General features: G+C 41.1%; 1 protein-coding gene across 1 annotated transcript; it reads left to right on the top strand.

The window, feature by feature from the left end:
- The first annotated feature begins 2,110 nt into the window (after positions 1-2,110).
- Positions 2,111-15,984, top strand: LOC146983104 (uncharacterized). Its single transcript, XM_085785602.1, has 23 exons — positions 2,111-2,231; positions 2,293-2,574; positions 9,330-9,704; positions 9,842-9,976; positions 10,091-10,237; positions 10,352-10,474; positions 11,281-11,424; positions 11,571-11,717; positions 12,025-12,171; positions 12,261-12,298; positions 12,511-12,591; positions 12,764-12,793; positions 12,938-13,100; positions 13,179-13,292; positions 13,554-13,729; positions 13,833-14,045; positions 14,145-14,348; positions 14,489-14,730; positions 14,839-14,905; positions 15,002-15,093; positions 15,243-15,402; positions 15,563-15,628; positions 15,801-15,984. Exons 1-23 carry the CDS (start codon positions 2,111-2,113, stop codon positions 15,855-15,857), a joined length of 3,324 nt encoding a protein of 1,107 aa, XP_085641728.1. The 3' UTR covers positions 15,858-15,984.
- The last annotated feature ends 694 nt before the right edge of the window (positions 15,985-16,678 follow it).

The following is a 16,678-nucleotide window of genomic DNA, read 5'->3' as shown; positions in this document are numbered from 1 at the left end:
AGAAGGTTTGGTTGAAATCGGGCCGGTGGTTTTGGAGAAAATGACCAAAAACCACACAGGCCATTTTGAAAAAAAGGCCACTCCGCGGGTTACTTTTTTTTTTTTTGACCTAAAAATAAAAATTTCTCCAAACTCGGATATATCATCTGGGGGTCCGAGGGGAGTCCAACGCAGAAGGTTTGGTTGAACTCTCACATTACAAATCCCATGCATAATAGGCCGACTCTGCAACAACTTATGGATAGTCAAGTCAAGTCAAGTAATTTTATTTGTCCCAACTTGGACAATTTGATTCAGTAGGTGTATGAAAATTAAAAAGCATTACTGTACATTCAACCGTCACATATACAGATCACAGCTATCACATAAAAACAACAGGCAGTTTAAGTGAGTGTCAGCCACAGTGAGGAATCACCAACATCAACATCATCATCATCATCATCACCAGTGGCGGCTGGTGGTCAAATTAGTTGGGTGGGCTAATAAATAAATGATACCCATTAAATGGTTAACACAGCTAAAAGTTAGGGTTATCCCATCTCACAAAAGTATAGCAACTAACTAGGCCTACACACTGCATTAAGTAAGGGTCTAGTCCCAAAAAAAAAAAAAAACTTCACCTGGTTATCTCACACATACACACACAGTCTCTCTCTCTCTCTCTCCCCCTCTCTCACGCACGCACGCACGCACACACACACACACACACACAGACACGTACGCACGCACACACACACACAAACACTTACACATACACACGCACGCACGCACGCACGCACACACACCCGACGATATTGCCCAATTAAAAAATAAATAAATAAATAAAAAAGACGATATATGCAGCTACATCCATGAGCTCATATCGACGGCCTTTCTGGTCTGTTATCGCCATGTCATTTAAGTCTGGTGCTCCCGGTGAGTTTAGAAACTAGATTCTCCACTTCGTTCATGTTAGCAAAGACAGTTTAGAGCAGCAAAGTAACGCTACCTGTGATGCTAGCGCCTAGCGCCGCTGTTTCTGTCTTCTCCCTCCCACAACAACACAACTTTCCCTCCGGTTCCTGTCATTGGTCTGAAAACAGCGGTGTTGGGCTAAATGAAATTAGCCCCAATGACAAGTGAACCAAGGGGGCGGGTCATGATGCCTGTCAATCACTGACCCTGCGTCAGCCCGCTGCTGATTGGTCAGAACCGCTCGGCCTGTGGGCTGAATGAAATTAGCCCCAACAGTCGGTCAATAGCGAGGGCGGGACATGGCATCTGTCAATCATCCACAGTCGGAAAATGAATGAGAGCAGACTCGGTGAGCTCGGGCTGATTAAAATTAGCCCATTTAGAGATATCCTGTGTTTTTCTTGAAACTATTTAATATTGTTGCCAGTTCCGATTTTACTAAGACTTAGAACAATCTTTTGTATGTTATTTAGAGAATATAATATAGGCTATAATATTTTTTCCTCATCTTTTGTTGTGTAATGCAGGGAGGGCTTAGCCCCACTAGCCCATTGATACCAGCCGTCACTGATCATCACCATCACCATCACAACATTCACCCCGCCCACCATCTGATGACCCCACTGACCTGGTTAACTACAACAACTGCACACTCTCCTCCTGCTTGGATCAGCTTGCCCCCGCCAAAACAAAAACACTTTCTTTCACTCACTCTGCCCCCTGGTTCACCCCCACACTCCGCCAAATGAAGACCCGGAAAAGACAACTTGAAAGACTCTGCAAGAAAACCGGATTAACAGTTCACCTTCTCGCCTACACCGACCACCTATAACAGTACAAAGAAGCACTCAACGCTGCCCGGACCACCCACTACTCCCACCTCATCCACTCTGGCTCCAACAACCCCAAGGCTCTGTTTTCCACCATCAACTCCCTTCTCCAACCTCACGACAACAGCTCCTCATCATTCACTACTGAAAAGTGCCAATCATTCCTATCATTCTTCCAAACAAAAATCAACACCATTTACAGTAACCTCAACACCTCCAGGATCCCTCCCAACTCCCCGCTTGCCTCCCTCCCTGCCTCCCCACCCACCACTATCCAGTACCTGACCCACTTCTCTCCAGTATCACCAGCACAACTCACAACCATCATGACCGGAATAAAAACCTCCACCTGCAACCTGGACCCCATACCCTCCAAACTCATCAAGGACTGCCTCCCTGTCATCTCCCCACTCATCATTGACTTCATTAACGCCTCCCTCTGCTCTGGTTCTGTCCCCCAAACCCTCAAACTGCACTTTGTCTCCCTCATCCTACACCCGCAACCTAGGAATCATCTTCGACAGTAAGCTAAGGTTTGACCTCCACATCAATCACATCACCAGGACCGCCTTCTTCCACCTCAAGAACATCGCCCGTCTCCGCCCCTCACTCACCTTCTCTGCTGCAGAAACCCTCATCCATGCATTCATCACATCCAGACTGGACTATTGCAACAGCATCCTCTATGGTTCACCATCCAAACTCCTCAATAAACTGCAATACATCCAGAACTCAGCCGCACGCCTGCTCACCCACACCCGCTCCAGAGATCACATCACCCCCGTCCTCCGTGACCTGCACTGGCTGCCCATCACTCACCGCATACAGTTCAAAATCATCCTCCTCACACACAAAGCACTTAAAGGAGTCATCACCTGGTTTTTTATGTATCCAATCCCCCTTAAATTGCTTTGAATCAGTTCTTAAAACTTATTGGAAACATTTTTTTTTTTTAATTCAAACATAGAGCTTGTTCTGACACTTTTTCATATGGCAACTTTCTCTTGTGAGAGTAGGCGCGAGGTTTTGACTGGTCCGGATGTTCATTGTATTAATATGTAATGAGGCGTGCATAGATTGGACGCAGGGAGGACAGAGCCGGAACGGTGGCTGGCCCAGTGGGCTACATGCAGGCTGTATTGGAAACCGCATATACTATGCTGCTCTGTCGTGTACCGTAACCATGTTATAACTTCATAAAATAAAACAAAATTGTATCGGTTCATTGTAAAACATGTATTTATTGATGCAAATGTTGTGATTTCTGTACGTAGGCTACAGAGCCCCGGTGCAAAGCTGCTGCTGCTCTGTGTGAAGCTTCACTTTTCATTCAAACAAACTAATACGACTGCCACAATTGTTAGATTTCATCAATGAGACAAACGTTTATCTCCTAAAAAGAATTTAACCAGTCGGCGGTAAACCTCTACAAACCTGCGGGTAAGTTAATTAACGACCGTTTCCTCCGCGGGCATGACAACGTAGTTTGACCGGTTAACGAGCAGCTGCAGGCGGGTTGCTGACGAGTCACTCTCCGCTCCTCTGCCTCGCTGGAGCTGCACTTCTCCCAACACGAAGCAAACTTCTAAGCCGTCATTTGGATAAACTAACCGCACATTGGGGATCTAAACCCTTACTTTCTCGCATACATAAATATTAAAACTTAATAAATTAACGACCCTTTCCTCCGGTGGCACGACGACGTTGTTATCGGCCGGCTAAACGAGCACTGCAGGCGGGTTGAGGAGTCACTCCTCCTCCGCTCCTCTGGTGCTCACTGCAGCAGCTGGCTGCACCTCATTTGTCCCAACGCGGAGCTAACTTCTAAACAGCCGTCATTTGGATAAACTAACCGCACATTGGGGATCTAAACCCTTACTTTCTCGCATGAAAAATTATTAAAACTTAATAAATTAACGATAGTTTTTTTCGGCGGCATGACGATGTCGTTCGGCCAGGTAAACGAGCGCTGCAGGCGGGTTGAGGAGTCACTCCTCCTCCGCTCCTCCGGTGCTGGCTGCACCTCACTTCTCCCAACGCAGCCGTCATTTGGATAAACTAACCGCACATTGGGGATCTAAACCCTTACTTTCTCGCATGAAACATTTTAAAACTTAATAAAGTGACGAAATAACAGCGCTACAGTGGGAAATAAAACAACCCGTAATGGCGGCGCGGCAGAAGTCAGGGTGGTGGAAGAGAGGTGTGTTTATGAAAGCAGTCTCCACGGTGACGTCACCGTAGGAGCAGAATCAAAATCTCGTAATGTTGTGGTGCGCAGCCTCATGAGCTACTCTGGCTTAAACAAAGAGCCCGAACGAAAAAACTCAGCCACTTTCAAACCCCAGGTTTTCAGGCAAGTTTCCACTGAGGTCCAACACCAGTATACATGTTTTAACAAGGAAAAATGCGATTTCCGGGTGATGACTCCTTTAATAACCTTCCCCCCCCTACCTCACAGTCCTGCTCCATCACCACACCCCCTCCCGCGACCTCCGCTCATCCGAAGGAAACATCCTGTCACCACCCACACGGACCAAGCATCGAACCTGGGGGGACAGAGCCTTCTCCATCACTGCCCCCTCCCTCTGGAACTCACTCTCCAAACCCATCCGCACCTGCACTCACCTCCCAACTTTCAAGACCATGTTAAAAACACACCTTTTTAAATCAGCTTTTAATACATAATTTCTGTGTGTGTTTTATATTGTTTTCTATGTTTTATACTGTCTTTGCTGCTTTTAATTGAATGTCTTGTGCATTTATTGTATGTAAAGTGTCTTTGAGCTTTTGGAAAAGCGCTTATAAATAAAATTTATTATTATTATTAACATCCAGTGGCGCAAAAAGTGGGTAGCCTATGGTAGGCTATATGCGGCGCATAGGGGGGCGCCGCGCTAGAGGGGGCGCCCGATGGGGGAAAAATGATTTTGAGGCGGCATTTTCTGTATTTAACAGCTGTTTGTGCATGTGTAAATGATATGATCAATAACAGAGAGGCATGTCACTAGTTAGGCGCCCCTCCGCTCCCTCACCCCCCCTCCAGGGCGCAATGTTTGTGAGGGCGCACGAGCGCTCTCCAAAACAAACAAACAAAAAAAAAACGAAACTTAACTACAGCTCATTTCCACATCAAGTTAGTGGAGTGGGCGCCCCCATGTCACCTTGCTGCTGAGAGTCATGTTGTGTGTGTGTGTGTCAGAAGAGGCAAGGGGGAGGGGGGCGGGGGATCAACTTGCGACTGCTGAGGTTGTATCAGAGTCTCACGTCGGATGCTCCGCCGGCCCAGAGGGCTCTCATGCGGGGAAAGAAAGGAGGGTTAAGCACTAAACTCCTCGCCCGTCTCCGCTGAAGTTGGCTTCATTTTGGTAATGTTGCTGTGGGATGCCCAGCAATATTCCTCTTCTTCCTCCTCAGTGTCCGGTCTCTGGTAAACAACACGAATGAACTGCGACAGGATCACGTTGTTAAAAGGACCCTGGACTGTCGTGATGTTTATAATGAGCGTAGGCTACAGTAGTTTAACAGCAACGTCACGCTGTTACCAAAACCACACCGACTTCAGCAGAGAAGTGAGTTTAGGTAGGTTTTTAGAGTTAGCCTACAGGTTTAACAGTGGCTCCTGTCATTGCTTTATTTTCAAAATATCATGTTGCTGGCCCTACACTCAAACAAAACCTATTTTAAATTGTGTATTTTTTCGAGGGTATTCTTGTGTTAGAGGTTCAGAGGCTGTAGTCTGGATTGTAGAGCAGAGAAAGCTGCCCAGCTTTAATATAACCTAAGCCAGATAGATAGATAGATAGATAGATAGATAGATAGATAGATAGATAGATAGATAGATAGATAGATAGATAGATAGATAGATAGATAGATAGATAGATAGATAGATAGATAGATAGATAGATAGATAGATAGATGAATTTATTGTCTGCCCCAAAGGGTAGCAGAAATTTGTCTTTGACAGGGCTCATCACTTTACATACACTCAATAAAAACACAGTAAGGCAATAAAAATATTTACAAAAAATAAAAAGCACAATAGCAGCAATGTCTGCATACCCCCCAGAAAGTAGGTAGTTGCGCCCCTGACAACATCATCGACCCTGTTCCAACAGGTTGAGTATCCTAATAGAGGAGGGGATGAATGAATGTTTGTACCTGTTCTTTTTCACCTTAGGGGCACATAGCTCCAACTTAGTTTTTGGGGGATTTCCCATGGGAGTTTAATTTCAACATTTTAATATGTGAAACCTACACACCTTCCTTAACACAATGGTGAATAAATTTCTTGGCAAGGATTTATTTCCCAGACTTTCAAATGTTGCCCTTACTATTATGTAACAAGATCAGACATGCCACAAAAAGTGGTCCGGTAACCTGTTGGCTCTCATTCTTAACCGTTCAGATGTGACATACAATGTTGTGGCAGTTGCCTTAAAATCAATGGTCTACTTCTTCCCTTTGTGTTTGGGAATTTGTAAGTTATTTACATAAAGGCTAAGCGCTGCCAAGGTACAGTTTTACAAGACAAATTGACATGACAAGTGACGCGTGCACTCTGTGTCCTGAGGTGTTCCACGATTTGTATCCATGCAAGTGACTGGAGCACGTGATAGCCTACCACAAAAAAGGTTGATTTTATATTTTTCAGCCTTTACGCAGAATATAATGACACATCTGTGTCTATATTTACACCCAGAAATTGTAACTATGACCACAAAGGATCACTCAAGACATTTATGCCTAACATGGGTTTAAATTGAAAAAGCCAAGAAAGTTAGTCATCAGGAGCATTTGGTGTAAAGCATGTGTGCCTTTTGCTACCTTTTTTTTCAGGAGAATTTAGCTGATCACACATTTTACATTTTTACAACAACATTGTACTGTAACATTTTCATCAAACAATGACGGTGAAACTAATGTAACATAACATGCAACATCAGAACCACATTCCCGCAAAATAATGATATACACATAGAAATGATAATGATAAGAAGAAGAAGAATAAAAGAAAAGAAAAGAGAAATAGGCTATTCTTTATGTGCAATGTCCACAATGACTCAATGAGGATAAGATTATGTATATTATGGACTATTAAGTACACCTGTTTTTTTGTTTGAATCAATTTTTCCACAAGTAGCCTATGTTTATTTGCTCTTTGTTTTGAAACTATTATCAATTGCTATGTGCCTTTGTTAAAATTACAGATTGCTATTATCAGTATTGTTTATTTATGTGGAACACAAATATATTTCAGTGTACCACTCAGACCTCTCTCCCCACCTCTCGTCTTAAAATAAGCTTTTGCATTATTTGCATTGTTTTTTGCATCAGTGCTAAACCTTGTGAAAACAGTTTGTGGATGTTGTGCAAATTTCTAAAATATACATATAGGCTTAAACAGTTCTGATTCATTTTTGACAGAGTGGGACCTGTCATGATGAACTGCTGTACCTTTTCACTTCTCCTTGGTGAGTTAATTAATTTCTGTTTTCTATTCAGTGGCATGAATATGATTTTCATCTCATTCATAACACAAAGCAGTTGCAGGCATTTGTTCTGGCCTATTTATTGAACACAACCGTTAAAATCTTTCATTGCTGATGGAAAAAGTAAGTGAACCCTTAGGCTATCGTCTATTAAAATGCACGTAACTCTGTTTGCGTAAAAAAACCCTATGTCTCCCAGTGGATGACTTTTCCTAAAAGTGTGTTCCACATCATCTTATGTGTTTTGATGATTGTAGTATAAAAGAGAGAGAAAAAAAAGAGTGATTTTACCTAGAACCACCAAGAGGTCATTTCGACCTCCATTCACTGCAATGCAAAAATGGTAAATGGACTGCACTTATAGCCAGCCAGACACAGCTCAAAACACTTTATAGTAATGCCATACACACATGCACGCATCGAATAGTGTGTGTATGGTATAATTTACTAAATTGAATTTCCAATCATTGTGATGGCAATTCTGGACTAAAGAATGTTCATTTAGTCACTTGGTTAGTTAGTTAGTTAGTTAGTTAGTTAGTTAGTTAGATAGTTAGTCAGTCCGTTAGCCTCAGAAGAAGCGAAGACAGGGCTACAGTGAAAATGCACTGTAATAAAAAATAAAAACAGTCAAATCATGCATCAAGTGCCTACAGCCTGTGTCTCTTCTTATTTCTTCATATTTCTGAATTCATGTCCATTCCTCATGAGAGCTAGGGACTGTCATTATTATGTTCAATGTTTATGAGTAATGTTCTTTTTTTTAAAATCCGTTTGACACCTATTTTAACAGTTTGACAGCTCTTCCCAGTATCTTATTACAATGTAATTTTCCATTGATAGTTCAACTGAATTGAATTTTTATTATTTTATTTTATTTTAATGTTTATTTTGCAGGGACGATACATACAACATTGCCACAAAGAATGAAAAATGCGATGCATACAAGACGTATTACATCGGCAAAGAATCCTAATGTGGCAAAATTCATGAAATTAGGGATAAGGTTATGTTATTTCATTAATTTTCACATGCTATTTTGAAAAAAAAAAAAAAAAAAAAAGACCAAATGTTCCAGTAACTTCTAATAGGCCTGTAGTGGGATGAGGTCAAAATGACCTCACGGCGGTTCTAGGAGTAACTGCGTTGAAAACCTCTGACTGGTACTATGTGTATTTACTTTGTTTTTAATTTTGTTTGATATTCCGGGTCATTGATCTGAATCACCCAGTGAAATTCAGCAGGTATACAGCCACCTTGACAATTTCCTTTGAGCTACCTTGATAAAAGTAAATGATGACAAAGTTCTTTGTGGAAAAACCAAATCAAAATCTTTGTGTGTTTAGTCAAAGTGGCTCTGATCCACACCTTCAGTATTATACTTCGGTCTTGATTGGACTCCAGATTTGCTATCTGTTTGATTAGTGCTCTCAATATGGGCAGTAGCCATACAATCTTTTCTTTGTTATTAGTTAAAATAATTGTGTTTGTTCTAAGTGTAGATTAGATGAAGATAATTTTATAGAGGTGATTTTAAAGTATTTATTCATTCTTTGCCACAGTATTCAATAAAATCCCTGCTAAAGCAGCACAGTCCAATAATCTGACTTTAATGTCTGGATTTGTGTTCAGATCACATTTGGAATAACGTAGGATAAATATTTTATAGTTTTTTCTATTATTATTATTATTATTATTATTATTATTATTATTATTATCTATAATATAATATGAATTATGTATATGAACAGTTTTTTTGTAATCAATGCCAGTTCATCAATATGCTTAATTATTTGGTAGTCTTGCTGATTATCTTTTTTACCTACACATCTAGTTCTTTTTTTAAACATGTTACAGGTATTCTTTGCTACAACATGTCTTTGTCTTTGTCCTTTGTAGCTGCACTGTTGATCTGTGGACACTGTACTTTTCCTCCAGGTATGGATGATATTAAATTATAAACACCAGTTACATTCCAGCTATGGATTATGTCAGTCATTTGTTTTGTCATTTGTTCAATGTGACATTCAGTGTGTTTTGCTGTCCCTTGTAGGCTCTTGTGACACATACACAAACATAACTGAACCATGGCGGAACGTATTATTTACATCTACGTCTTTCCCCGGCTACCCAAAGAACACTGATGGAGGACTTACTGGGAAGTGGTGGCGCTTCACAGGGATTGGTGGAGACAGAATCATCACAGGCTGCCATGGTACCGCTATTGGTGGTGGCTCATATCCTATTCGTGTTGCATTTAACTATCCCACATCTGAATCTCTAAGTCCAACAACAGGGACAATCTATGGTGATTACACTGGCTGCACCACTTCTTACTCCAGTACTCTGAGTCTGGTCCTCTGTCCTGGAGGCTTCCACATATTCAAACCATCAGGTCACCCACAAAGCAGCACAGTCTATGTGACCTGTAAGGAACTTTTTTCCCCCTTTGCTTTATATTGATGCCTCCTATTAATTGCGGGAGATCCCATTACAAAAATCTTTTTTCTCATGAATATAATTTGTGTTTGATTCTATACCTGTATGTTTATAATCTCTGTTTAGTTCATTATGAGTGTAAACCAGACTCCTGCGGACCACTTGCAGAGTGTTCATCTAGTAGTGGGGGCTGTAGTTGTATCTCTGGGTATGAAATCCCTCCAGAACACCTACCTACACCTGATTCATTTGGTTGTGTTGGTAAGTACACTCTTTTGATGATGTGCATCGCCCGCAATTATCTTTTGAAGGTAGTGCATTGGGATGGTACATGCATGCTCACCTTCAATTCTGGTCTGTAACATCTCTTGGCAGACATAGATGAGTGTGAGAAGGATTCGGGAACATGTGGGTCTAACTCCAACTGTACCAACACCATTGCATCATTTGTCTGTGCCTGTCTGAATGGATTCGAAGCAGCAAATCCCGCATCACCACCTGGACCATCCAACCTATGTGGCGGTACTACTCTCTCTCACTGTTGATCTCAAACTTGTGTGTCTTTCAGTTGAGCTATTGTGCCATAAATGTGTTATCCAGTTCGAGACTCCAGTTGATTATATTTTTCTTTTCCAGATATTGATGAGTGTGTTGAGGATATCTGTGGAGAAGGTAGCTGTGTCAACAACGCAGGAAGTTTTGAGTGCAATTGCAATAGTGGCTACCTCATTGACCATGATGCAACCCCTTTTTGCCAAGGTTGGTGTTAACAGCAGTATTGCACATAATTGGATAATCAAGACAGCTAATCAATGTTTTCTAAGCTTTCACCAAATTCAGCTTTCTTTCAATGAGAAGCTTTACAATAAAACTATCACCTCTCAGCTGAAGAGAAAACCTTCGGCCAAGATAAGAATAGAACACAACTAGCCTGTAGATACTTGAAAACATTTCACCTCTCCTCCAAGAGGCTTCTTCATTTCTGAATGACTGGTAGCGAGTGAGAGCTATTTAACTTTTGTAGGGTTGTTATCAAGGCCATTGATGTTACTTAGTTCTTGTGGCTGTAACATCAGTCATTAGGTCACTGGAGTTTTTACGCGTGTGGTGTTGTTAGCCCCATGCCTAACCCCTGACCTCGGGGAAGAGTTTGTGTTTCTGGCCTCTACACCTGCCTATTTGTTAGAACCTGCCAGGGTAAGGGGCTTAGGCCCCACTAGTATAGCTTTCAAGAGCCAGAGACACACAAGCCGCTCCACCATAACAAGGTACCAACTGGATTGTCAAAGGCTAATTTCCAAAAATGGGAAGAAGATGCTTAACTATACTATCATGGATGAATGAATCTTGGATAAAAGATGAAAACGTCAACAACCAAGTTCAACCAAGGGCGCTAATTGCGTGCTCCTAGTAAAATGTTGCACGTTTGGTTAAAACTAATATTTTAATATTTTTGATGAATGTGTTTGTTTTTTTTTAAATCTCATTCCATTGCTCTGGATTAAAACAATGCCCTGACACTTTTCCCCTCACACCAATTGATCTGTGAACTGTTCCTTCTTTAGATATCGATGAATGTTTCAACTCCACCATCTGTGGCCCTGACTCAGATTGCACCAACTCTCCTGGGTCTTATACCTGTGCGTGTCAACTGGGTTATGAACCAACTCAACCAGACGAGGACCCCAGTGAAACCAACATTTGTATCGGTATTGGTACTTAGTTTCTAGGAGCAAATGGAAAAATGCAAATCAACAGTCATATACAAAGATATCAACTCTATTGTTTCGCATATGTGTGTGTGTGTGTGTGTGTGTGTGTGTGTGTGTGCGTGTGTGTATTTTGAATTTGGCAGATATTGATGAGTGTGTCAAAGATGCTGCCATTTGTGGTCCTGATGCCAACTGCACAAATTCAATTGGATCTTATGTCTGCACCTGCTCTCCTGGTTATCGACCAATCAACCCAGGTGTTATAGCCAGTACATCCAACCCATGCACAGGTTTGTGTGTACCATTGCCTTATGTTACTTGTTACTTTTCTTATTTCAGTTTACCTCTTTTTTTTGTTCTTTAAAGTATTTTTTTGGGCATGTTTGCCTTTAATTGATAGTTCAGTGGAGAGAGACGGGAAATGGGGAGGTAGAGAGAGGGGGAATGACATGCAGCAAAGGGCCGCCCAAGTCGGGATTCGATACGGGGCCGGCTGCAGCGAGGACTATTAGCTTCTGTATATGGGGCGCCTGCTCTGCCAACTGAGCTAAACCTCTTTTGTTGTATTTTTTGCGTATGTATTTTCTTTCTCTACAGATATAGATGAGTGCATGGAGACACCCGGAATATGTGGTGAACAAACCGTGTGCACAAATGCACCAGGGACCTTCTATTGTTCTTGTCCAGATGGATTTTACCCATCAACTGGAATTGTGTGGACATTAGGTGTTTCATTTTGTCAAAGTAAGCTTTGGATGCAAGTACGATTCGCATATTTTTGTTCCAATGTGCTGAACCACTGATACATGCTGATATTTACTCTGACTCAACAGGTCTGAAGCAGATTCTAGATGAAATAAAACCACCAGAGGTAAATCTTATCACCAAAGTGGCATTATCAAAGAAAGAACAATTTTGTTAAACAACTTCACAAACTAAAAGACAAAAAAGTGTCTCAGGATTTTGAATAAAGTATGGGTTAACTAAGTAGCTAAGTTGGTTAGCTTGACAAATTACCCATGCCAATAAGCTTGAATTTCATACACTGCAAACAACAATATTTCCCTGTTGTACTTGCTGCAGGGACAAACAAAAGAAAGAGCATTTCTTGGCAATATGGATCAACAACTGCAAGACAATGAAGGCTTAGTTTTACCAGAGCCGGTAAGTGGTAAACAAAAAGTGCTGGTCCTTCACCAGAAATCTTAAAAAAGGACTAGACTATAACTACCAATATTGCTCTATGCTTGAGCTTTGTGTAACAACATTTTCTTGGTTTTCAGAAACTGGAAATTAATTCAATTCTTCCTCTTTATTTATTTTGCTTTCTTTGCAGACTGTTGCAAACAGCTTCTCAGCCTCTATGGTTAGTGTTATTCCATAAATAACTTGTCAATATCAATATAATAATCAATATAACTGTGCCACTTTTGGAGGAAGTTTTTCAAAATCTTATTTCAGGTTTGCATCATTACCCGAGTCAGTTTTTTATGTGTTTCTATTGTTACAGGAAGTGTCGGGTGTTGGGCCACGTGCCCCGTCCAGCACAGTGAGCAGTGAAGGTGACGGGGAGACCGGCAGTGTGATTCTGGGCCTTTCAGACCGTTTAGTCTCTGCAATGGTGCATTCAGGTCAGAACCAAACCAAGACAACTGTGAAGAGCCCAACAGTTGGTAAGATGGGTTTATTTTGGTTTATGCGTAATGGGTCGATATCACATCAACCTGCTATAACACTAATCCGTGTGTTAGATCTAAGTCTCGAAACTATCGGACCTGAAAACTTCAAAGGAGAGAACACTCTTCTCTCGACTAATAGAAACAGCATGGAGATCAACCTTGAGAATCTGGCCGCAAACAACAATGGTGAGAAAAAAAAACTTATAAGGAAAGTGATAATAGTAATTAGATACAGTATGCAGCTGGTTTACATTCATTTCGCACCCTGTAGACATAACCAGTTTTCATTTGGTCAACGTTATATGAACTTTGGACGGATTAATTTTAAAGTTTATTCTCTCACTGAAGCGATCACCGTCCGTCACCATACAGTACACACTCTGAAATGTGTAGATTCACATCCCTAACACTGGTAGTCTCTGATCTCCACAATGTGTACACTCCCAGGTTCTGGAGCGGCTGCATTCATGACACTGAATGGGATGGAGAGTCTTCTTAGTCATCAATACTTTGAAACAGAGAACAGTACAGAAATGTACTCAGATGTTATCACTGCAATCTTGCCTGGAATGAATAACACCAACCTCACAGAGCCTGTCAATTTCACCATCCATCACAAGAAGGTCTTGTCCAATGTTTAAGATAAATACTTTTTAAAGTATGTATCATGTAGATTGAAATCTTTCAGCAAAAGCTAAAATTCCATGTTTTCTTTGGCTCCATCAGGCAGTACCTGAGTCTGGTTTGGTAACCTGTGTGTACTGGGAGGACAAAACACAGGAGACAGGAACGGGAGAAGGAAGTCAAAAAGGAGGAGAAAAGACTAAAAATATGCATTGGTCAGTGGATGGCTGTTGGGTTGCATACACCAATGAAAACTACACAGTATGCAGCTGCTCTCATCTCTCCACTTTCGCCCTCATCATGCAGATAGGGGAGGTATAAATCTGTTGGAATGTGTATTTGATACTACAGGTTCCCACACCCAATGTCAGGTTAGTCACAACATGTGTTGACACTTGTCCTTTGGCTTTTCAGCCTCCACCAGAGGATCCTTTCTTAGAGTGGTTGAACCGGGTGTGCGTGATTATCGGATTATTCTTCTTTGCACTGGCCATCCTCACCTTCATCCTGTGTAGCTGGAATCCTAAAATCAACAACACAGCCCGTCTCCATCTCTGTATCAGCCTCGCCTTATCTCATCTACTGCTGCTGTGGAATGACAGATATGTTGAACATGAGGTGCAGGAAAATAAATCTGCAAACACTCAAACACACATGTATGCACCAAATTGGTGCCAGCCAAAAAAAAAATCCAGTTTGGTGTATAAATGAGATAAGTATTTTACTGGTTCTAAGATTCATCTTATGTGTTTCCACAGCTGGCCTGCACTGTCATGGCCGGGCTTATTCACTTCTTAGTTGTTGCAAGTTTTGTGTGGATGCTGCTGGAGGCCCTGCAGCTCTACCTGCTGGTCCGAAGGCTGTCTAAGGTGCAGGTCATCCAGAGAGATGGCCTCCCAAGGCCAGTTCTTTATCTGATTGGCTATGGAGTTCCTTTTGTGATTGTGGGTGTTTCAGCACTGGTGTATTCTGATGGATATGGAGCTACTGAGGCAGGGGCGTGAGTGACACAGATTAATTCATTTTAACATCATGTTTTCAAGGTCAGTGTTTTCAGCCTCTGTAGCCGTATAAGCCTGGATAATGATATGTCATGTATGAATTACAGGTGCTGGCTGTCAGAACAGCGCAACTTCAAATGGGCTTTAACAGGGCCAGTGATTACTGTCATTGCAGTGAGTCTGTATCATGTTATGATATACAGTAAGCAGCTATAATAAGGGATAATTGGAGCACCTCCAAACTCTTTCTAAATGTCTTTTCTCTGTTAGCTTAACTGGATCTTGTTCTGTGCTACTTTATGGAGCCTGAGACCCACCCTGGCCAACATGAAGAGCGATATCTCCCAGTCCAAAGATACAAGGTGAATGTGTCCTCTGCATCTTCATTTGACAGTTCACTACATCTGCATGTGTTTGATCCAAAAAAAAAAGAAGCTGTTTGATTATAAGTGAAGACAGACTGAGTGGCTGGCAGCCATCTGCACTCACTTCGTTTTTGTTTTGTTTGCAGATTAATTGTGTTCAAGATCGTGGCCCAATTTGTCATTCTGGGCTGCACCTGGATTCTGGGCTTGTATCAGACAAACCTTTTCTTTCAAGTCCTTTTTATAATCCTCAACTCACAGCAGGGCACCTTCCTCTTCATCGTCCACTGCCTGTTCAATAAGGAGGTAAGACTTTTTATGCAGTTCACTCTTGTAAATCTGCTCACTGGTGTATTTTGTCACAGAGCACTGCTGTCAACAATGGGAATTATAACCACAGTCCTACGTTTTAAAATGCAGTAATGCATATCTCCAAACAAGTCATATTGTCGTTGTTCTTTTCTAGATTAGAGAGGAATACATAAAATGGCTTACCTGTTCGTTCAACAAACACAGAGAAGGAGGGTCTGTGGTGAGTTTTAACAAAGAAATCACAATGTATATATCAAGGAACATTTTAGGAATTGTGAAACATTTTTTCCTGTATATGGTGGCAAATACAGAAAATCATATGCTGAACAAACATTTTCCATGTTGCTTGTTTCTCTTAAATAACCAATTAACATCATGATATATTCCAACAGAGAGATGCTCCATCAGTTTCCGAGGACTTGGACAAAGCTGGAACCAAGACAGGCTAAGGATGAAGGACAATATTGCAAAACAATGTAAAAATGAGGAATTTCATTATTCAGTTTTCAACCATTAATTATTACATATTGTTTTGTTAATGTAATTGTTGTGTTTGAGGATGACACATTCTTCAAAAGTCTCTCTCTTTTATGATGTTCAACACAACAATACATAATCATTATCAATTTTTCTTTCAATACATCTTTCTTTTACTCTCTTACTTTATTAAATAGCACACTTCTTTCATCATCCATAAACTTTTACTGCATTATAATGTAGCTAAGTGTATAGCTTTTAGGACCTTCTCATACAACAGCATCAAACAGAGAGATTTTCAAGGTAGTACTGTATTTACTCTGTATGGTCTACGTCTGTACAATGAATTATTCTCTAGTTTGCAGGTTCTTCATTGACACTTCATTTTGTGAACTCATGCGTGTACTTTGTCTTAACAGAGGTTTATTGTTCTGAGTCCATAATAAATTTCTGTTGCATCACTAATGGCTCACATACTAATGACTGAATAAACACACAACTCAAGGTCAAGCAGTGTCTATATGGTGTGCTATGACAGCCCTGTGCTGATGTATATTGCAAGACAGGTGTCACCAAAAGCTCAGATTTGTTAAAGGTACTTTATTTGTCACATATACAGCTAGTACAGTGAAATTCTTTCTCTGCATTTAACCCATCCCTGAGGAGCAGTGGGCAGCCACGGTGCAGCGCCATTTATCTGAGATCAAACTGTATTGAATAAAGCAACAAAACAAAGAGTAATGTTTTGAGTAAAATACATGTAAATATATAAATAAATACATGTAGGACCCAC

Source organism: Trachurus japonicus, chromosome 8 (genome assembly GCF_045865225.1).
Source record: "Trachurus japonicus isolate A0001 chromosome 8, Traja_1.0".
In the NCBI taxonomy this organism is placed as follows: Eukaryota; Metazoa; Chordata; class Actinopteri; order Carangiformes; family Carangidae; genus Trachurus; species Trachurus japonicus.
The sequence above is the reverse complement of the archived record's forward strand: the minus strand, read 5'-3'. Positions and strand labels throughout refer to the sequence as shown.

What these genes read in the sequence shown, in the direction of transcription:
- LOC146983104 (XM_085785602.1), top strand. Translation starts at nt 2,111, where the DNA reads ATGACCGGAATAAAAACCTCCACCTGCAACCTGGACCCCATACCCTCC. An exon ending in TAACGCCTCCCTCTGCTCTG is followed by an intron (nt 2,232 to 2,292) that starts GTTCTGTCCCCC and finishes CCCGCAACCTAG; the next exon opens with GAATCATCTTCGACAGTAAG. An exon ending in TGAAACCAACATTTGTATCG is followed by an intron (nt 11,425 to 11,570) that starts GTATTGGTACTT and finishes TGAATTTGGCAG; the next exon opens with ATATTGATGAGTGTGTCAAA.